This window comes from Trematomus bernacchii, unplaced genomic scaffold (assembly GCF_902827165.1).
Source record: "Trematomus bernacchii unplaced genomic scaffold, fTreBer1.1, whole genome shotgun sequence".
NCBI classification, from domain to species: Eukaryota; Metazoa; Chordata; class Actinopteri; order Perciformes; family Nototheniidae; genus Trematomus; species Trematomus bernacchii.
The window spans coordinates 8,111,100-8,133,499 of record NW_022988043.1 but is presented as its reverse complement, the minus strand read 5'-3'; the positions used below and the strand labels follow the sequence as shown (position 1 = coordinate 8,133,499).

The 22,400-nt window shown below is 38.9% G+C and overlaps 1 protein-coding gene across 3 annotated transcripts in view; it reads right to left on the bottom strand.

The window, feature by feature from the left end:
* The window catches only part of dock8 (dedicator of cytokinesis 8), a 50,642-nt gene that overhangs the window by 13,535 nt on the left and 14,707 nt on the right, over positions 1–22,400 (bottom strand). For 2 of the 3 annotated variants that reach the window (XM_034118687.1, XM_034118689.1), the window contains 30 exons: positions 20,672–20,881; positions 19,914–19,999; positions 19,103–19,169; positions 14,433–14,582; positions 14,209–14,289; positions 13,875–14,037; positions 13,575–13,711; positions 13,108–13,201; positions 12,320–12,482; positions 11,538–11,655; positions 10,855–10,925; positions 10,491–10,635; positions 10,207–10,308; positions 9,960–10,055; positions 9,481–9,715; positions 8,717–8,881; positions 8,437–8,612; positions 7,995–8,087; positions 6,996–7,091; positions 6,302–6,451; positions 5,910–6,023; positions 5,578–5,733; positions 4,971–5,110; positions 4,498–4,661; positions 3,767–3,918; positions 1,991–2,173; positions 1,709–1,835; positions 973–1,060; positions 737–833; positions 64–198 (listed from right to left, as the gene is read on the bottom strand). In XM_034118687.1, coding sequence (XP_033974578.1) covers positions 64–198; positions 737–833; positions 973–1,060; positions 1,709–1,835; positions 1,991–2,173; positions 3,767–3,918; positions 4,498–4,661; positions 4,971–5,110; positions 5,578–5,733; positions 5,910–6,023; positions 6,302–6,451; positions 6,996–7,091; positions 7,995–8,087; positions 8,437–8,612; positions 8,717–8,881; positions 9,481–9,715; positions 9,960–10,055; positions 10,207–10,308; positions 10,491–10,635; positions 10,855–10,925; positions 11,538–11,655; positions 12,320–12,482; positions 13,108–13,201; positions 13,575–13,711; positions 13,875–14,037; positions 14,209–14,289; positions 14,433–14,582; positions 19,103–19,169; positions 19,914–19,999; positions 20,672–20,881 — 3,954 coding nt within the window. The remainder of the gene's footprint in view (positions 1–63; positions 199–736; positions 834–972; positions 1,061–1,708; positions 1,836–1,990; positions 2,174–3,766; positions 3,919–4,497; positions 4,662–4,970; positions 5,111–5,577; positions 5,734–5,909; positions 6,024–6,301; positions 6,452–6,995; positions 7,092–7,994; positions 8,088–8,436; positions 8,613–8,716; positions 8,882–9,480; positions 9,716–9,959; positions 10,056–10,206; positions 10,309–10,490; positions 10,636–10,854; positions 10,926–11,537; positions 11,656–12,319; positions 12,483–13,107; positions 13,202–13,574; positions 13,712–13,874; positions 14,038–14,208; positions 14,290–14,432; positions 14,583–19,102; positions 19,170–19,913; positions 20,000–20,671; positions 20,882–22,400) is intronic. The other variant, XM_034118688.1, reaches the window with a different exon arrangement.

Below are 22,400 nucleotides of genomic sequence, written 5' to 3'. Positions count from 1 at the left end.
ATAATAACACAGATTTAATGTAAACACAATTAACGAATGTATCCAAAGTCCACACGCATGTACCTTAACAACAAGCGCTCTGAGTGTGCTGAAGGTGTGAGAGAGGAAAGTGGTACTCTGATTACAGGTGAGAGAGTGAAGTAACACCTTCAACACCCCGCCAACCATGCTGTCCTTACACTCAGCCAACGGCACTGCCTGGACAGGAGACATGAAAAGAGATACCAAATCAGACGAGACAGTAACAAATAACAATAAATAGTAATACACTGGGAAGCACAAGTTAAGTTCACAAAAGAAAATCAGTGTGAGCAGTGTGCACAGATATGCTTTAGGCTAAGACTGAAAGACACTGTCACTGTGTCATCTTTTCACTGAACTCATTCATTAATGAATCACATTAATTAAAATATGTAGCTTTGCATTATGTTTTCTCCTCTGGTTTATGGTAATTCACTGAGAGATAACACACTGTGGTTTGGACAGCCTTACTAATTCCAAGCAATTCCCAATTCATCAAGGTTTATTCAAATTCCTAATCAGGACCTTTGTTGGTATTTCAATTATGCAAACAAATTAACAGATTTTATAAAAGGTTTGCTGATTAAAGAAATGATCTTGTTGGCTAACTAACTGAATACAAAATGCCAATGGACTGGGTCGCATTCTTATGTGTACATGTTCTGTTCGCTCAGTGTTGAATTATTGCATAGGTGCAGTGTGTGAGTGTTCTGACCTGTACAATGGTTTCCAGCAGGTCCAGCACTATAAGGTTAGCCTCAGTGGCTAAGTTTCCACTGATCATAGCCTCTTGGTCCAACTCTGCTTTAGTCCTGATGGCAGAAAGTGAGAGGATGACAGATATTTAAAGAAGAACGGAAAGTAGAGAACTCTGAGAGAAAAAGACAGACAATGATAAAGCAAGTAGGCAAGAAGAGGAATTTAGAAAAATGGTAGACAGTTATTACTTACTTATCCTGTCTGTCGTTGGTCTGTCTCCACTGAGTGAGGTCTTTCCTCCATCGTAGGTTCTCTCTCTGACCCATGGTCCTATCCATTCCTGTGTGAGAAACAAAAGCAATTGATAATGTTAAGCCTATAGCCAGTGAGAAATGTATAGCATATGTTTAAATACATTACATTATATTAAACTATAGGAATTAATGCAACATAAATGTCTTATGATCAAAAGAATATTGCAGTTCAAGAAGCAAATAAGATCATTTGAATAAGAAAATGCTGATAACGAATTGACAGCTGTATTTTCACAATAATGAAAAACAATTACTTGGATTACTAGACCATACATTATTATTTAATTAACCAACTCATATGCACACAACCATTTTTTGTATGCACTTTATAGCTTCTTATAACTTTTTGCTTTTAATTATTTATTACCCCTCTTATGATTGTCTGTGTTTTTATTGTTTGTCTGTTTCGTTTGTGCACTGTGACAGGGATGCACTACAAAATCTCATTGAATATTGTTGTATAATGACAATAAAGGCTTTCTATTGTATTCTATCCTATACCCGCGTTAACAATTCTAATTGTAAAGAGCAGACATGAGGTGTACAACATTCCTGACTGACTCCTGAAATTGGATCTTACAGTGACTTGCTGACCACACATTCATTATGTAGAGATAACACTCTTAAAAGAAATTCCAAAAAAGTATCCAATAAATTGAAAGACGACACAATACCTCCAACTCGTTTCATCATCTCTCCGCGGGCTCCCATGCCTCTCAGCAGGGCTTCTTCCAGCTGCAGCTTGGCCTGCTGAGACTTCTGCAAGGCCTGGGTGCTCACTTTGTCACCGCTCTGCTTTCCCTACAAACGCATATTCACCAGGTACCAAAACAAAGCAGCAAACATTTTACATTCATACAAAGTTTCCATCTGTATTTATATAAAAACACAATTATTTATTATAAGTCATTAAAACTGCACTGATAAAAAACAAGTCGATGACTGAGCAAACTGACCCCATACTCGAAGCAGGACACACAGATAGTGAGGAGCTCCAGCAGCTTGTTGAGCTGTGAGGGAGGCATTTCTATAGTCCAGCGCTGAATCAGACTCCTCTCTGCGTTCTTCATCACCCACAGGAAACACACCAACAGGTGGCGACTGGTGTCAGCTGCCAGGGTGGCTACGGATTTACCTTGCTGGAAAAAAGGATAGGAGAGAGAGACAGACATGAAGCATGATACAGTAGTACATCTTTAAAAGGTGATACGAGGGGGACCCAAGTTCCCATCAGCAAAAACACGTCGGTTTGCTATCCTGGCTCCAAAATGGTGGAATGAGCTCCCCATTGACATCAGGACAGCAGAAAGCTTACACATCTTCCGGCGCAGACTGAAAACTCATCTCTTTCGACTCCACTTCGAGCGATAGAATTACTAACAAAGAATTACTAACAAAGCACTTATATACTAATAAAGGACTGGCTTATCTAAAGCCAGTTGAGTAGCACTTGAAATGTTTTGGCTCTATGAAACCTAATGTACTTGTATGATTCTGTTCTTCAAGTTTGTATCTTCTTGTTCGAATGCACTTATTGTAAGTCGCTTTGGATAAAAGCCTCAGCTAAATGCAATGTAATGTAATACAAAACAGGTTTTAAGAAGTGTGTCAAACATTCGTAAATGCTATTCAATGTATATTATAATTAAAAGATATTCAGAGAAATAGTTCCATCGAAAACTTTTTACTGCACATACATTCATCAATGTAGCATAGCTGACCTTTACAAAGAAACACATCCATAACACTGTCAGTAGTGGTCTCCTGCTCTAACCATTGAAAGTGTTTCTGACAAACTAACCGTATATCTTTCACAAGCTTCTCTAAACCACAAACATGGCTGGTCACTTCAATCCACTCTGGCTTCAGTGAAGTATGGTTCTCTTCCACATCTTAATAGGTGTTAAATCTACTGCAGATTAATTTACCTTCATTCGTGGGATGATAAATGGCTACTACAAAGGGCTGCTGCTACTTCACTGTGTGGCAGCTTTGATAAATGTAGCCATTAACCTCCTGGTGCTCTAGGTGTCCCACCTAGAACTGGATCCAGGTCTCTGTTTCTCTGCAGGACTTGAGTTAAGCTCACCAGAACCAACGTCAAATATTTGTAGCACATAATCAAAAACATCACTTGTTTATTTGAGAATGTAGTATATTTATTTTAAATGTGCTTCATGTGAAAAAAAAGCATTTCTGTTGCTAACATTGTTTGAAGGGGAACTGCCTGAAAATGTGGAACAAGCGCCATGTTTGCATTTGTGATGGATACCAGGCAGATGGCTCAGTTGTGCGATATTCAGTTTTTCCACAACAGAATTTCATGTAACAACCTACAAGGGCCTGATTCATCTTTTGGAGCGAAGCAGAGGAATTGAGGGAGATTGGCGACATTCTTTTTTTAGTGCCTGTGTTGTTGCTGTAGCTACACTTGATGGATGTGTTTGTCAGGTAGGACGGCCCTGTTCACTTATGATGGCAATGCCTTCCCATAAAACATCTCCAGCAGACGTGTGTGAGTGTTTGTATGTGCGTGTGCGATTTTACAGGATGGATGAAGTGTGTGTGTGGCTCTGACAGCTAATCAATCTACCCCGGTGCAGCTCACCTGTTAGGAGGCAGAATGCTCACAGATACAATCTCACACACACACATGCACTTTTGAACTTTTTTTAAATAATGAAAAGCATGCTATAATCAGTTATCGTGAAGAAATGATTTCAGAATATTACCATGGATGCCATGGAAACGAGAGCATTCCGTCCGAGGGTGTTGAAGGGATTCCCGGCAATCGCCATGGCAACCGACTGATTGATGGGTGGGACATTTTCAAGGTCATCCTCAGGTCCGCCAGTCTTGTTTTTCCCGCCACGCGTGTCAGAAACTACGGAGACAAACACGCGTCAAATATGCTAAAGAAGAGGACTGGAGCATACAGGAATACATTCCAGCATTTACTCTGATAAACCTTTGACACCGAGTCCATATTAAAGTTAGAATGGACGTAGCGAGCAAGCACTAACACATGTGGCACAATGGTACGATGAGTGGGATAGCATAAAAAGATCTAACAGAACAGAAAGGTGTGTAGATATGAAGTTCAGAGTTCAGGGCCTTAAAAGTAGGAAGCAGTATCTTGAAATTTAACATGGAGCCAATGAAGTGGCTATCGAGCAAAGTGATGTGATCTTTAGAGGGAGTAGGGTAATAATAGAAATAATAAAACATATCACCAACTCTTTAGAGTGGCTAAGTTTGCACACAATGTTGTGGGGTTACTTTTGTGTTTACTCTACCATGAAAAACTGGAGTCTAGGAACATACATGTATCTATGCGACAAATTAAATGACCAGATGAAATAACCTTTACAAACCAACTATGTCTTCAAGTGCATGTTACTATATGAGCCTGTTTGCAATTTACACTACAGAGGGTGTGTGTTTGTGTATATGTACTGTATACCAGTGAAGTCCAGGTAGTTGGTGGAGTCGATGATAATCCCGACCAGGGAGAGGTAGAGAGCAGACACCTTCGCTCTGACCTCAGGTTTAATACAGCGATGGTCGAGATCATGGGAGCACAGCAGGCTGTAGATAGCATTGATGGCCTTTCTCTGGACCTTTCCCCTGCGAACAAACATACACATTTGAAAAGTTTCAATAAATCCAACAGTTTAGTTAGACATATACATTTTTAAACACTAACAGATGTTATTTATATTCATTGGCACATGTGGAAGTTTATTTATTTATTAGAATGTGACCATATCAAAGCATATATGCACAATATTCCTAAGCAAGTATGCATGCTTGTAGGTTCTGTGATTTTCTCTATTGTGTGCCATAAAAGAAAATGGATATAACATTTGATTGAATAGCTTTGTGATACCAAGGTAATAAGGAGGTAAAGACTTGAAGGTGTCTGTGTTTCCATACCCCTCTGACTCCATGTCTAGGGCAGCACTGAGCTCTGTGAGCAGCAGACCGGTGAGGTAGTGCTGCTGTTTGAATTCCTGAGAAAGCTCAAACAGCCCCAGGATCCTCTGCTGCTCCTGGAAACTACACGAGCTGGAACTCTGAGTGGAGAGATGAAATACGAGGCACAGGAACAGAAATAGGGTAAGAGTTTTTTCCTAAATGCAAAGTAAAGTACTTTTTAAACTCATCCACTTCATATAATGACTCCCCACACTCCCCTTTTCAATTCTCCTTAGCACTCCTTGTGTTTGAATTTGACTTGATGTGTTCGCTTCAAATTGAAAATGTAAAAGCTTGATGGCCCAAACATTTACACAGCTCACTTATTGCAGCCCTGATGATAATACTTATCCAAACAGTGGTCTACATTTAGAGAGTGTCCAATGCTGTACAGATTATGAAACCTTTTGAAACAAACCGTTTACACACATAGGGCTTTATAAATAAACACGACTTGCCACAATTTTACTATATCAGATTGAAGTATTTACTCTCAATGATGTACCAATCACCTGAATGTGTGTATTACAAATATACAAGGGTTTTGCCTGAGAAGTGTGCAGACCTGTGAGGTGATAGAGGGACACGGTGAGGCAGGAGCGGAGGCAGGGCCGCTGAAGAAGAGGCTCAGGTTGAGGTAGTGCTCGTGACTACAGAGGATTCGCAGGAACTCAAGGCGCATGCTGATCAATGTTGGCATTGACACACTCTTAGCTGACATCTAGAGGGGATATTGAGCAAAAACGTATTAAAAATGAATACATGATAATAATTTCAGAAGAAATACATTAACCCTCAAGGTAAAAAAAACTCAATAAAATAGTTCCCACTTACTGAATTATTCTATTTAAAAATATATATATGAATTATTTCGGTTTGTGTTCAGTGTTATTCTACCTGGTTGCAGTAGTTTTTCACCAGCTGAAAAACAAATCCTCGATCCATGAGAGACAGCAGGTCGTAGAGGAAGAAGGCCAGGCTGATGTTGACTTTCTCTGCTTGCTCTACTTCCTAAAACAACAAAAATCAACAGAAAAAAATCAGTAAGCTGCAATGACTGGATCTTGCCAGGCATCTAACTGTGCAAGCTGAGCTTTTAATTCCACACAGGCATCTAATAAGCACTTCCAATTCCCTGTTGTTTGGAGGACACTGACAAAATGTACTAAAACTGCCTCTACAGACCCCAGGAGAACAGGAAGTGCAAAGTGTACAGTTTTGGGGTTGTATTTTTCTTACAGAGTAAAATATTGATGAGCAAAATGTATTGTCATCATCATATTCCTAACCTTTTGTTGTTTTACAAGGATGGTCCCGATCTCAGCTGTGACCACTGAGACAATGGTGGTGATGTCATCTTTAAATCGGTCAGAGAAACGGCTTCTCCTAGGGACACTCTGCTTGTCCAGCTCAGACACATGCTGAGCCATGCTTTTCACCTGTTTGAGCAATCACACATCAACACACACACATGATAAATGTGAAACACCGGATGATAACAAAAGAGGGAAAACTATGGAAATAGAAGTTAATATAAGAGTGAGGTTTCATTATTAATCACCCTCTTTTACCCTCATTTTTCATTCAAATGAAAAAAAGATACCTTTTGTAAGTAAAAATGAGCATTCTGTAGTGAAGTTATTAAAGGAAAAACATAAATAAGTGAGATGAACTGAAAGGATGAGAGCGAATGTGAGTGATGATAGACTTCAACCCCTCCAAAAGAGTGATACATTGTCCATCGGCTTGATATATTACAGAATGCCTTTATTTTAAAATGCCCTTTTGTTCACCACACAATAAAACCTTCATCCATCTTTTAAGGTGTGTGGCCACAAGGTCATGGCGAGTTCGGTGTGAGTCATTTTTATTACTTCATACATTTATCATTAACGCCCTAAGCAGTCTTAGACTTTTTTCTCATAGAGCTAAGTGTCAATCATAAAACCACCCACTGTAAATACATTATAAAAGCACACTGACCAGCAGCTCAAAGAAGAACCAGGCATATTTGTACGCATTCTCTCTGCAGACCCCAGTGCTGACAACCATCTGCAGGGCCAACTCCTCATGAAACTGCTGCAAGACAGAAAATACACAGACTCTGGTGAGAAACAGCCTCCCTTTGGTAGCTAATGGAATAAGCATGTTTTTTTTAAATAGAGCATCTGTAAGAATGATACTGAATATCAATATGAATTAATTTTAGAAATACCAGCTAAGCTTTGAACAGGAAAAATGTTGACCAAACCCCAAACCGATATACTGGCGTTTTCGGTGTCACACTGCCACCTTGTGGTAACAAGAGGGAAATGGTGGCGTGAAGCTCTTTGTGTTTAACTGTGCAGTAAGATGTTTAGAGTCTCACTGATGTCAAATACAGGACCAATTTTTATAGTAAGAAGTACTTTTTTCTCTTTAAAGTTATCTATAATTACAGAAAAAACACTTTGTTTGACAACCAATACAAAGCAAACATGTCAACGTAGTGCATCTACATTTAAAATGAATAGTGTGCATATACACAGCTACTATGTAAGCATTGCAAGCTAAAACTATCATTAAATATATGTATTTATTTATATATTATTCTACAACCAACACAGTACTTCATTTGACTTAAATGTGTCGATTTCAATAATTAGACAGTACAGAAACGTTCCTCTTTATTGAAGGCGTATTTTAAAGGTTGAACTCCCTAAATGTTAACTTGAGTGATTCATTTTATGGCATTCTTGCCTTTATATGCTCTTCAGTTCTCTCTGAAAAGCATATAACCTCACTGAGCCTCACTGCTAAACATTGATTGTATAATGTTGTTTGGATATGTGACTATTCAGTCTCATTTGGATAGAATACATCAATACATTCTTTATAATTCTCATTAATATGCAAATGTCTGCAACAAGGTTTTCCAAACTATGTTCAGGAACCTGCGGTGTGTTCTCTAACATACCATGGTTGTGGGAAGAACATCAGTACCTTTCTGTTGGAGGGCCTGGTGTTTCCTGTGGAGTTCTGGTGGTTGTTTAAGTCCACAATGGTGGACATGCGGCTGCCTGGAACGTTGTGGCCCTGGAGGAAGAAACACACAGGTTCCATCACATTGAACGTGATGGATGCATTCATTAGAGTGGGCGTCTAGTGGTCTATTAAAATACCTAATGTACTGTGGGGATGAATAGCAAATGACTGTTTTGTGTGTATTTGCAAGCATGGCAGGGAATCTACATATTGCACTGCGCATGCATTATGTTGGCCTGGTGAAATAAAGACTTTAAGTGAAGATCGTATACTTTTTAAAACCATGCTTATTACCCTTAAAAAGCTTTCACAACTGAGCTTAATTTATATGACACAAACCATATTGCCTAATGGATCTACGGATATATTTCAGGAGATTTGCTATGGAAAACCTCCATACCTTGGAAGAGAGGATGTTTTTGACCTCAGCATCTTCAGCAGAAGTGTGTGGAGCGGGGATGTCAGGGTTACTGCTGCTGCGGATTCTGGATTCAAGAAGCATAGAGCCGACTGTGGCAGCTGTGGCCCGACCCATGGTGCTGTATCGGCTCTCTGCAGATGGTATACTCCCTAAATCTGAACACAGGTCCATGAACACATACAAATATATTGTTAATTCCTACGGCAATGTTAGCAAATATAATCAAAGGAAAAATCGCCAAAATAAATAATTACATTACCTGCATTCGGTGCTTCTCGAGGGGGGTCAGGCAGACGAAACACCCAGTAAAGGTAGGTTGCCAAGAGGCTGTTCCTACCCTGCTGGTCCCTGATCAGCTCCTGACTATTATGAAGACTGTTGACAATAGACACCACTGATTCGAAGGCTATCTGGGCCAGATTAGCTGTGGGAAACAGACATGCACACAAAAATGTTAGAGCTATAATATCAGTCATGGAATAAGACACAATACCATCCAAAATATCATCATCAACAAATAATCAATATTGTTCCTGGTCTTAAAACTGATTTGCAGAAAGCTGCATATAAAAACAATAAATTAGTGCTTAGATAATTATTTTTAATCTACTAGTTAATTGACAGAAAATGTATATGCCAAAACATTCACTGATGTTTTATTGCATTTTAAGTCAAGTAGTTGATTAGAAAGAAGTAGAACTTTAAGAAGTATACCTATATACTGTTGGTAATGTTTTTCAAACAGCTTGTTTTTCAAACATTACCAACATTTTATAATAGTAAATGTTAAATACAAACACATTAAACAGAAAATATTAACAATGAAAAACAACATTAGTTAAAAACCTACAATCAATGCTTGACCCAATATAATTCTTCTTTTCCAACTTGTGAAATTGATTTTGAAGTTCAATAATTGTTCAGAAGTATCATGTCTGTCAATATTACTTAAGCTTGAGAAAATGTGGACAAAATGTTTGCAACAAATAGTGTGTCCGTTTCTCTGCAGCAACAGCTCCTCACCGGTCTGGCCAGCGATGACCATGGGCTGCATGATGAGGGTGAAGAGTTTGTCCAGCACCAGATGGAGGAAGAGGACCAGAGGCTCTAGTCTGGAGGAGGACAGGGAGATGATGCTGAGCTTCAGCTCGTGCTCCAGCTTGTTCTCTGCAATCTTCTCCTCCCTGACCCGCAGCGGGAATGTAGCTCCTCCCTCAAGAGCATGGCAGAGGGTGAAAAACCGCTCCAGGTGGTTGTCCTGGTACAGAAAAAGGGATGATTTGTTACAATGTAGTTAAAGCAGAGAGTAAGAAACGACAGGAGGAAAATGAATGAGACATACAAAGAAACAAGAGTAACAAGACAGGGTGCATGTAATACTCATGGGTGGATGTCTCACTACAGCAGACTGGACATTTACACGTTGACAGACTTGGGGAGAAAGAGAAGGTAAGCAAAACAGTCATTGTGTTGTTGCGCTCGTGTGTGCAACCACTACTCACCTGTGTGTGTACAGAAGACACGGCTTGGATCTCGAGGTTGAAAAGTCCTTTGTGACTCTCCATCCACTTGACTGGAGGATTCTGTGGAGGAAGTTTCTACAAAACAGAGACACAGGAATTATAAACATGTACGTGTTCAGTCTTCAATATGTCCTTCCAAGAATACAAGTCTACTCCTTTGCATACAGTAGCAAGAGTCTGACATGTAGAATGATTTAAAAAATGTAAACATAACAGATGTCTATACCTCAGGCGTGTGCAGTGAATAGTTGGCAGGCAATCGCTCCAAGACGATGGGCAGACAGAACTGACCAGTCTGCAGTCGGTCATTATTCAGCATGGGCAGCCACTATGTGAAAATTGAACAATAAGTATTTAATCTCAGTTATGTAGTAAATACATATATTTGTATTCACATTAAATATCAATTATTTTAGCTGTGGTTTAATTTGCAGGTTTGGTTACATAACATTTTGGTTTGCATGTGTTACATTTAGAAGAATGGTTGGGTAGCAAAGGACAAAATCTCACAGAGTATCCTATGAGCGTCTCGCAGCTGCCGCTCTGGTTCTGTTTCTGCTGGCAGCTGATGTGGTAGAAAGTGAACAGCAGGTGATGTCTCTCTGTCAGACGGGCTGGAAGAGCCAGTTTCACCTCCTCGTAGAAGTCTGGGGACCTGAAGATCGGTAAATAGGGAAATAGGGAGTAACAAAGGAAGCCACATAAAGGAAAAGATGGATGGATGAGGACAAGGATGTAGGGGGAAGAGATGAGAAGACGGGGGAAACAAAGAGCCAGAGCACGGGGGAGACAATAAGATAAAGAAGATTACCCAAACTGTTTGTATGAGCTATCATCACAAACGCTGTAATGTAAAGCAGTAATGGGTACTTGCTTGTTATGGTAGGTAACAGGGTTGTAGTCTTCCTTTAAAAATTCAGGGCCACTTGATTTCCCAAAAATGACCTGAGAATTGATAGGGGAGGAGAAAACATGAATTTATAGATTCAATTATCTTCTATTAAACCACACAAAATGTATTAAACACATCTGGGAAGACTCTATTTCATCTAAAGCAGTGACAGTGTATTTCTCTTTTAAACAATTATTGTTTTCAAAACATACAGAATATAATTAACGGATCATTTCACATAATTTTAGAGACAATCTTAAAAACAATAGTCATCTGTCCATGTGAATCAGATATGAATTGCTTTAATAATTTCTCCTGTTCAAACCAGCCAATAAAATATTTGTTCATTATGCACTTTCAATGTAAAGGATGGGGCGCCAATATACACAGTCCTCAAAATGGAATTCAAAAGTGTATATAAAGCTAATATAAGGCTTCAGTATAAGTCTAATCAAGTGAATATCTTTTAAGTAAAAGCATTTTTTGTGCAAAATTCCCTCTTTTATTTACTATACTTCCACTGCAACACAATAGGGAAAATCAAAGAGGGAATTTAACCTCATTGTATGTAATAATTTCGGTTTAAATAATTTGACTTTGGACAAAATCACTTTCATTGTTATATCAGTGAGGTTAGACAGCAGATCATAAAGGGCTGCACTCACAGGCAGGGCGCAGCTTGTATCCTCTCCGCTCATAAACTGCATTTTGATGGTGATGTTTCTTGCTGATGTAAGCCTGTTGACAAAGTTTAGCCTCTGGGGGTAGACATAGAGCAGGTTCCTACATTGACAAAGAAAAATGTTTAATTAATACATTTAAAATATATATAATGAAGAAGTTCCAATAGACATCACTAGATGGCACCATGCGTGCAGAAACCTAGTTGTGGTAAGGTAACGGTCATGTCACAGAAAGGTCCAGACAAACAGTGATTTACTGTAACCTGAGGTTTTAATACGACACTGTAATCGGTGGAAACCTGGACTACAGGGAGATACCACAGATTCCTCTGAACAACTGCTCGGAACATAATACTAATAATACAGTGCAGAGGACTTGTTCACACATGATGCAACTAATGTTTTGTTACAAGCTAAACCATTTTAAACGTGTTGATTTTAAACCTCTGCTCAAACAGGCTGCCTACTCATTGTTACACTGTGAGGCAATGTCGAAGCTAGCCTGGATGGAAATAACTAAAAATAGGCACAAAACTAAAAAGAGCTGCTCTTGAGTGATGAGTACAGCATGATTGTTCTTGATGCCTTTCAGAGTCAGTGCTAAGAAACAAACCTGTTTTCCCCTTAGAGCTACAAATTATTTGCTTTTCAAATCCTTGTTTCTAAGTCTCATGAGCTTCCTTCCACAGTGTTGAGTTGCTTTAGATTAAAACAATGTAATGTATACATGTGAAACAGTAGTAAAAGGAGTTTGTTGTACACACCTGTAAATGTTGTGAGGGACATAAACCTCACTGGATGGGAACTCCAGCACTTCTTTGGTTGGCCGAATGTTCTTCTCAGCCACAGGTATCAGAGGGATGAGCTCAGGCGACAAACAGGCCAGTGGCGTGTCGTGGATTGGAGACATGTCCAGTTTTATGGAACCTGGATAACACAAAATATGTCATGTTATGTCTTCAAATTCCTTTCAAAAGGAATATGAACAGTTCTATATTTTTGGGGCAATTAATCTTGAGCGCTATCTGCCCAAGAGTGGGTTTAGAAGATTATTACCAATCTCATGTCTGACCATTTAGTATAAAGCAACCACCAGGAGATGATTAACTTAGCTTAGCAGAAGAAAATAAAACTAAATTGATATCTTAATAGTTTAATTGTTAAAAAAGTGTGAAAACTACATGTTGTAGTTTACATGGGTTTATGTGTTGGCCTATTTCTTGTCAAGGTGCAGTAACTTCCTAGAGTCGCAGCTTGTTGCAACATCAAGCAGCCAGGGCAACAATACAATAAATTGTCTGGCCAATAACCTCCCCTTAAACCTTGTTTCTACACTTTTTCTTTGTGCAGAAAAAACAGTCTTTGACCTATCTGTAGACTAAGCTAACTGGCTGCTATGACTTTATATGTAACAAACGAATATCAGATTTGCATCAATCCTCTCAAATCCTTTGCAAGAATGCAAATAATCCTTATTTTCATTATGTAGGACTATTATATATATATATATAAACAATAAAATAATGAGTGTAGATGTGTTAAGAGAAATTACCTGGTATTGTCTTGACTCTCCTCTGTGGAGTGGAGGTTTTCTTGATCTCAGACAAAAACTTGAGCAAATCTTCATCACTCAAACGATCCCCCTCCTGACACACAAACAACATAAAAACACACAAACATGGAAAAACACATGCACAGTTAGACACATAATAAGCCTTTGCCTCGAAGATAAATGTTATAGTTGGTTGTAACAGTGAAGTCAACGCTTGACAATTGATTATCTTTATCCAATGTCATGGCTTTAAGGCAGAAATGATGTTAGAACATGATGGAATGGGATGTTTGATCAAAGAATGAAAGGCCAGGCTTCAAGCAAAAGCATGTATGTCTTTTACATTTCATCTTGTTTCTCAAGGAACTAACTTTACACGTTATCTTTTGTCTCAAGGAAATAGCTTTACACTTTATCTCGTAGCTGAAGGAAATAAGAGTCTCTCTTTTTTTGCGTGGTATTCCGACCTGTTTAAAGATGGTGCTGATAGTGATGGTGGCAGGCTTGAAGCCAGAAACGTTGCAACATTGATCATCAATGGTATTGTAACGTTCAGAATTCCTCCTAGGAAGCTGTGCCCTCCGGTCAATGCTGCTGGATTTACCTGCAAAAACAAAGTGTAAAGGTCACGGGTCATATGATACACACACAGCTACACACACAGCTATCAAACACTCTATCGGATGGAAATGCACACAAAAGTCATCAACAAGGTTTTACTGTCAAACAAAGCCATTTCATGAGGACAAACACACACAAGCACACACCTCCTTTTAAGCTGTCAGAGTCTGTGCCATCACGGTCTATGGTAGCAGTGGAGATGACCTCCATGACGTTAACGGTTGCCCAGGCAAACGGCATACGATATCGACCCAGCCTCTGGCAGAACGTCTCTGCCTGACCTCGCAGCTTCTCAAGCTTGTCTTTGTTCTGGAAGACCAAATAAATTCAGTAATATTTTTAAAATATATACAATAAATGCTTTCAACTATAGGAACATAGTATGCTTAAAGAACATTTTAAAATGAGGTTGGTAAAAGGCTAAATCTTCTTTGTGTTTTGACTGTTTAGAGACAACAATAATTGCTCTGCAAACATTACCTTTGCAGAGTCACATTCCCTCAGTGTCATGTAGGGGTCAGCACAGTCACTGATCTCTCCCTGTTGAAGAACCTTTTCAATCTAAAACACAAGAATCCATCATGTGTTAGCATAGTTGCAGTATAGGGAATATGTTCAGCAAGAGCAAGAGATACAAAGGCAACATTTAATTGAAAAACAGGGTGTCTAAAACAAATTCTGGTGTACAACTAAGTTATTTAAACCTTGATGACGAGGTAAATATCTGGGGAAGGGTAGGTGATGGAGAAGATGGCAGATCTGGCGAGAGCAGACTGATCCACATGTGGAGTGTGAGGTTTCAAGAAGTTTTTCAAGTGTTCTGAGTTCAGATCACAATGGAAGTCTTCTGATATCTGGAGGTAGACAAAGGGGAAACGTTTTGAGAACCAGAACCAGACAAATGTATTTTTACTAAAAAAAGACATGCATTACTTTTGACAGTATCATCATCGAATATCTAACTAAAACGCGAAACCTCTAAGGAAACATTTTTTCAAATGTAATATTCAGTGAATCAGTTTAAAAAATGGTTCAGGACACTCCTTTCATGTAAACCAAATACTGTTTCTTTACATTCACGTTCAGAATCAAACACAATTCCATGAAAAGAGTTTCTAAAAGTGTATGCAAACAGTACATCATCCATTTATGTTTTTCTGAAGAAGATCTGAAGTTCTCTTTTTTTAAATTAGTGACAGAGATTAACAAAAAGGAAACAATGAACTGTATGTGAAATTAGGAAATGTTCTTTCTTTACTATCAATCAGATGTTTTCAAAAGAAAAAGTCTGGCCTACGAGACGTTACATACGTCTACTTCCCTTCCTAAAGACCTCAGGCTAGGAGCACGGCCATATGTCCGGGTCGGGCCTAGTGGATGTCATGTGATCCTTTTCACTGGAAACACTCATTCTGCTCTGTTACACTGACCACACCAAAGCTGATCTCTGGCAACAAACATGTCTAAAATTGATCATATAGTATCTTGGAGTCATACTGGACTCAAACTTGACTTTTAAGAAACATATCAAGAAAGTATCCAATACCGTTAAATTCAACTTGCAACATTTTAAACAAATTAGACATTTCTTAACTGTCAATGCTGCAAAGTCATACCTCGACTGTATGATTCTATCCCACATTGAATACTGTTTTACAAACTGGTCGTTTGCTTGTGCCACAAACCTGAAACCAATAGAACAGCTGTACAAGAGGGCTATCAAGGTGTTTGACAGAAAGCCAAATTCATACCACCACTGTACCATCCTTGAAAAACACAATTTCTTGAGTTTTGACAATTTTAAGTCTTTTAAAAGTATGTGCTTTATTTATAAATGTTTACATGGACTGGCCCCCCCTCCCTTAGGGGAATTCATCCACAAAAAACACACTGGACGCTGCACTAGGTCAGAAACCAGAGGAGACTGTGAAGTCCACCGCAGACTGACCACTTTTGGACAAAATGTCCTCTCCGTTAAAGGCAGCTCATTGTGGAATAGCTTCCCAACTGAGATACGGGATTGTCCCACTCTCAATAGCTTCAAAGGTCAACTCAAAGAATGGTTGAGAAACAAACAGACGTGCAATCCCCGCTAAATGCACTTTAATACAGGGGTATCTCCTCTCGCACTTTATGTAGCTCTTTTATCTTCTCTTGCACTTTATATTTCGTAGCTGCTACATTGTACTGCCATGTGGTAAATGCTTGTATATGCTGCTCATGCACTTCCTGCATATCATGTATTTATTTTTGCTATGTTTATAAATGTCATGTTCTTATATGTTGTATGTGAGGGACTACGGATGGAAATTAGCTCAAAGCAAAAAATCTGGCATATTTACATTTGAAGTATTATTTGATTAAAGTGTTCATCAATGTGCATTGTCCCTGTTCAAATAAACGATTAAAAGAAAAAATATAACCGAAATTTGAAAAGTATTCTAGGTTTATCACTTATGGTTTGGTTTATATCTGTTTTGTTAAAAGTGGTCTAACAAGCTAGAAAGTCAAACTCCTGTCCAAATGGCCCGGTTACATCAAAATAAAGCACACTTAGCAAGAGTGACAGTTGTTTAAAAGACTGGAGTGGAGGAGTCCACCTCTTACATGACTTCTTGGAATCACAGAAATGACATCTAAATAATCAAAGCCAGCTGAAATAAACAGCATATTATAATTCATATGCTCATGAATAGGACAAACAAAGGGCAAGTGTTCAATCTGTTAACATTCATACAAAATTCTAATGACATTCATTTGTCAAAAGTCAATCTTCATAACACTGATTCTGGCGTCATTGAGACACGAGGAATGTAATAGCATTTTGTATCATTACACAGACCATAGAGGCTGTGTGTCTGACTGAGCAAATGTCTAACATTTTCTAATGCAGCACACAACATTGTTGCCAACTTAGCAACTGATCAGCAATTACCAATGTAACGTGTTACCTTTAACAACTATCCAAATGAAATGAACATCTCAGCTACATTCTCACAGAAAATAAAGAGCCATGAATCCAAGAGTGTTGCTCTGCTAACTGAAGTCCCTGCTATAGTGAGTGAGAAATGTCTTGTAAACCAATCAACAGACAGACTGAGAGATGATCCTAAGTGATTAAAGAGTATCCTACCACTGTATTTTTTACAAAACGTCCAATCCCTCATAGTGTTGACACAACAAGCTGCAGTCACAGTTCAGCAAAACAAGGCTTGCCTCTTCTTGTAGAACAATAACATGGAAAATATTACTTAACGCCTATTGTAGTCTACCCTTTTCTTTATATGTGACGTCATACAGTATTTACTCAAAAAAATGTGTCTGTTCTTGTCTGTTAATATAAAGTAGGCCACTTGTAGGATCAAATCATGTCAGTATCTTGGTTGATAGACCAGAGAAGCATGAATAATAACAAGAGTATTATATGGAATTACACAAAAACATCTGCTGAAGATTCCCCAGATGTGAAATAACAACATGTGTGTGAACAAAACATACAAATACATAGCAACAAAATTCCCACGAGATACAGAGACAAAAGGTATGCAGGGAAACAGAGAGAAAATAAGGCAAAAAGGCAGCAGAAATATGTTAGTGAATACAAATATTTCACTCTTGAGGAGACGAGTTGGAGAGAAAAGTTATCGTAAAAAGGGCAGAAAGTGAAAAAGAAAGTAAATAAATTAAGGGTTCAGTGATAAATGGGTAAGAGTTACAGTACAGAGGTACAAATGCTTCTAAGTTCCACTTGAAATGTAACTGACAAAACAAGCTTGGCAGTGTGACCTTCACTCAGACATACATTTATCGCCCTTTTACAGTCAGGATCTGCTCAATTTAATAGGCAGGATGTTGTATTGACCTCCACAAGACCAGTCTTCAGTTTAACACATAATACAATTAATGATCTTAAGCTAAATACTCTGTGCCAATCTGACACTTCAGCTCCACTTTAATGAAGACGTCTGTTGGATACAGAACAGCTAACTCTTTGACATATAGGAAACATATTTCATACAATATAACACTTATACTGCTTGTGTTATCCCAAGACCAGCTTATATACATTCTATTTTCAAACATAAAGGGCATTAATTCCCCCTTTCTCGTCCTGAGGAGCTATTCGTCCTGGAGACAAGCTCCAAGCAGCTAGTCAGTGCTGAGAAGAGGGCAAGGCCGGTGGCAAAAACCTGGTCTCATCTAAGAGATCGTGAGCACTAAAGTACAAATTAAATCCTTCCAGCCCCTTCACCCCAAAAACTATCCAGCTGTGTAAATCTACAGAAAGCACACAAACAGCCATGGCTCAAAATTGTTGACTGGGAAAATGTGACACAGTACAAGTAGTGATAGAACCAAAACATGAGGACCCCCCAGGGGCATACATATGCGAGGACGATGAGACATAAAACCTTTTAGATTACACTGATCCCTCACCGCCGCGCTGACTGCCAAAATAAACTACCAGACCTCCCTGCATCAACGGGATGCACATATCATGCAACAGCCAGCATGAAACAAGCAAGCAAAAATAATTTAAACACGACTTTCATTTTAATGTCATCTATCGAACTGCAAAGTTCTGACACACCAAATCGAGCCGTTGTCCTAAAGTTAGTTAGTAAGACTTTAGCTGTGGTCAATGTTAATTTCGGTTAACTTCAAAGTATTTCTCTATTTGACATATGTCATCACATTTTTAGATGCTTCCTCTTGCTGCATTACCACAAACAAACCCTCCCCCACAGCGAATGACATTTAACATGGTATTATTTAGTAAATTGACTTATTGACTTGTCTTTTATACAAAGCACTTTACAATTAGCCTCACATACACCTATTCACACACACACATGCACAATTAGGGTTCAATGTATTGCACTATAACACATGCCTATGAATCTGCATCAAATGTTGACCATATAAATATTGTTTAGATTGCTCCATTCAGCATAAACATTTGACAGACAGGTTCTAAGATGCTTAATACCATTCGGTTACAATTTTACACAGGTTGTGCCTTTAATAGGAAACACTTTTGTATTATTTCCATTGTTTCTGTCAGAATTACTGCTGCAACAATAATAAACATGCCAAAACGATGTAATATAGCAAGGTGAAGAGTCTCATAAAAACATATATCGAACTGGATGGGGTCACAAGAAGGCCGAGCATAGACTGACCATCTCCACAAACACACATCAAGCCTGTCCAAAGCAGGGCTATTGTATTGTAAGTGCTTTGTAATTTTGTCCTACATTGTATTATTTGATGTCACAAGGTGAACATATCACACAAATTTGCAGAAGATAATTCATACATTAACATGCTTTAGTCAACATTAGAAATAACATATAAAATTGTAAGGACTTACCTTTTTCTTCTCTTTCAGGTCATACAAGGCCATAGTGGCAAACATGGGCTCAATTTCAATCTCAAACCTATGAAGCCAAGAAGGAAAACGGAATTAGTAATTCAATAACGGCAAAAGAGACAAATATTTAACATTCTTGTACTATGGATTTTTCCCTACACTGTACTTTTCTTTCCTATTCTATTCCTGTAAATTATTGTTGTACCAAATGTATTACAGTAAGTGACAGTAAAATGTTTGAACTGAACTGAGGGTTAAAAGATAGGGGGGGTGTTGCCAAACCACTTCAAGCTGAGCAATGAGTTCAACAAAAATATTTGGCAGTTTTATGGGTTTCAAGAAGTACGAGTGAGATGAAGAGTGAAAGGCAGAGAAACTATGTGTGTGTGCGTGTGTGTGCGTGCGTGTGCGTGTGCGTGTGTGTGTGCGTGTGTGTGTGTGTGTGTGTGTGTGTGTGTGAGAATGATAGAAAAAAAGGGAGTGAGACAAAATCCCATAGAGAAAGGGAGGGACGGTGTTTTCTGGAGAAGAACAACAGCATTTGCTCAGAACTCCTCCACCCTCCCACACTGCGCTGTCCGTCACATCAACTGCAAGCAGCTTTGAAACAACTACTCAAACCTTTAAGTCATGCTCAGATTTGACACACAAGAATGTACTGTATGATAAATGCTACGCAAAAGGTCATTTTCATAAAAAGGGGGTGTTGGAATAATTTCCCTTTAAAACAGCTAACTGTTGATTCCTTGTCCAACTTAGGGCGGCTGTTTAAATCCCCCCTCCTACAGTGCTATGAAAATGTATGACCTACTTGATGGCCTGGCATCGGATCATGATGCGGTCTCCAGTGTGTTCTTTGGGGCAGTCAGGGAGGGGCCGGATCTCCACCGCATCTTCCTGGAACACAATAGCAGAGACATATTTTAGAACTATTCAAAAAAAGTTATTACATTTGGACAAGCATTAGGATCTTAAGCAAGATGCAGAGGTGCTTATGAATCCAGAGGAAGTTAAATGGAATGGAAAATAATTTTTCAAGTAATAACAATAAATAGAAACAATCCATTTACAGGGAATGAAAGTGTAAAATCGTGATCCTTGTCATGTTGTCAAGTTGTATTTCTAAGTACCAAAAATAATTGTGTTTTTCTTTCCTGCACTATGAAGTTACTTCAAATTGTCCATATCGATGTGCCAAAGCTCAAAGTGACGTCTTCATATAGCATATTTGATCTACAGTCTTAAATCAAAAGACATTATGTGTATTAGCACAGCGGTTTGCCATTTTTGCTTATAAAACACTTTTTATGAAAAAATAGTTTACATTTTCTAATTTAACATGAGGTTGTAATGTTGTTAATATTTCACTTGTTTCACATTTGGGGAATACAACCACACTAAGAGAAGAGTTTTATGATTTAAGGGACTCATTTTATATTAAAGCATAATGAATCACAAAAAAAAACACAGACCCACCGGCTGTGTTTTTGGTACGACAGGAACCAACACTAGCCCACACATTCCCATATGCATGCATGCACTGGTTTATTACAGCATGTGAGTACCCACCTCGTCGGCGGGGGGGTACAGAGCAAACAGCTCAGGGTGTCTGTTGCTCTGCCGGGCCTCCTGGTTGAAGCGGTCCAGCTCCTCATGGCTGCTGAAGGCCAGCAGCCCCTCCACCCTCTGGCCCGGGGTCAAACACCGCAAGTTAAAGTCGGAGGAGGTCAGTGTGCGACCAGAGTCATCACTCAGCCCTGCTAGTGTGGGGGACTTGACCTGGGGTAAAACAGAAAGAGAGGGGTAAGGGGTTGTATTCTCTTTCTAGAATATAAAGAGAATAGGGTGGGGGTTGAAATTGAGAGGGAAAGATGGGGGCAATGGGGACAGACAAAGGATAAGCAAAATAAGGGGGTATTAAGGCAGAATATCCAGAGGGTTGAATTAAGAGAGACATCAAAGAAAATGGGTGCAGGGTAAGGAATACTATATAAATGGATTTTTGGCCAAAGCCTGTTTTTCCTCCATTTAAACAATCTTATTTTAATTATTGGAGTAAACTGAAAAAAGGGACCAATACCTGCCAATCCCATTGTCCTTTTCCCACATGGCTTAAAATCTTCCAACCTTCTCCCATTATTTGATTACATTCAATGTTCAAAACAACAAAATGTAATTCCAGCACTTTTCCTGAAACATTAAACATGCAGGCTCCATAGTTATGCTCTCAGCAGACTTAACAAACAGCTAATAGGCGTTTAGACTGTCTAGACAGTTGGCCTAGAGACAATGACAGTCTCTTGTGTTTTGCCTGATCAAGGCTTACTTAATGCAGGGAACACACATCACATACTAATGTTCATGTTCTCGCTATGCTCCAGAGAGTAAAGTAATATTTAAAAACAATTCAGCAGTTGCTTCCCTTATTAGCTGAAAAATAATAAAATGTCCTTGCTGTGTTTTTATTATGATATACATTAAAAAAAAACACAGTGCAGGAAATATGGCCATTTAATTTTGACATACAACATGGTGCTATGAGTTACCAATTGAACATTAGCTGATCAAGATATGTAAACATAGTTTTTATAGCAGGCTCAAAGAATGACTGGCAAAAATGACGGCAGACACAACAGTTCTGGAAAACATGTTTGGTAGATGTTGCATTTGTTTGACATCCAGTGACCTTACAGCAACAGCAATGATTAGGATTTGGTATGTGCACATGAACAATGTTTTGCTTCGCTCCTTGTGCCTGGTGTACATGTTCCGTTCAAATTCAAACTCATGTTTAACTACATTAACAGAAACCATACGTGACCACTCAGGGGAAAGGTGAGCAAAGGCAACAAATACTTTTTGTGAGCATTTTTATAATTGTCTTGCAATTGGAGCTGTCCATTGTCTAGTACAAAAACCGACAAAGATAGATTCCCATTAAACTGTATTAACATGCCCCGATCATCATCCTGCCCATAACTTAGAGGTCTCTCGTGCTGGCACTGGCACAATATGGAATTACTCAGATTGAGCTACAGGGCAGGGCATAACCTCACTGATCCTATGCCTCATCCTGCTTGTCTCTTTCATTCCCATCATCCATCAGTCTCACATCCTAGCTCTTAAACCACAGGCAAGGACTAACCATCTTCCACCCTGGTGGAGCTTCACCCTGGGGAAGGGCTCCCTAGGACTCCAAAGGACCATCACACGAGATTATTGTGAAAACAGACTGGACCACAGAAGAGACCCAATAAGCACTGAGAGACAATAGTGCTGTTCTTCCCCTCACTGTCAC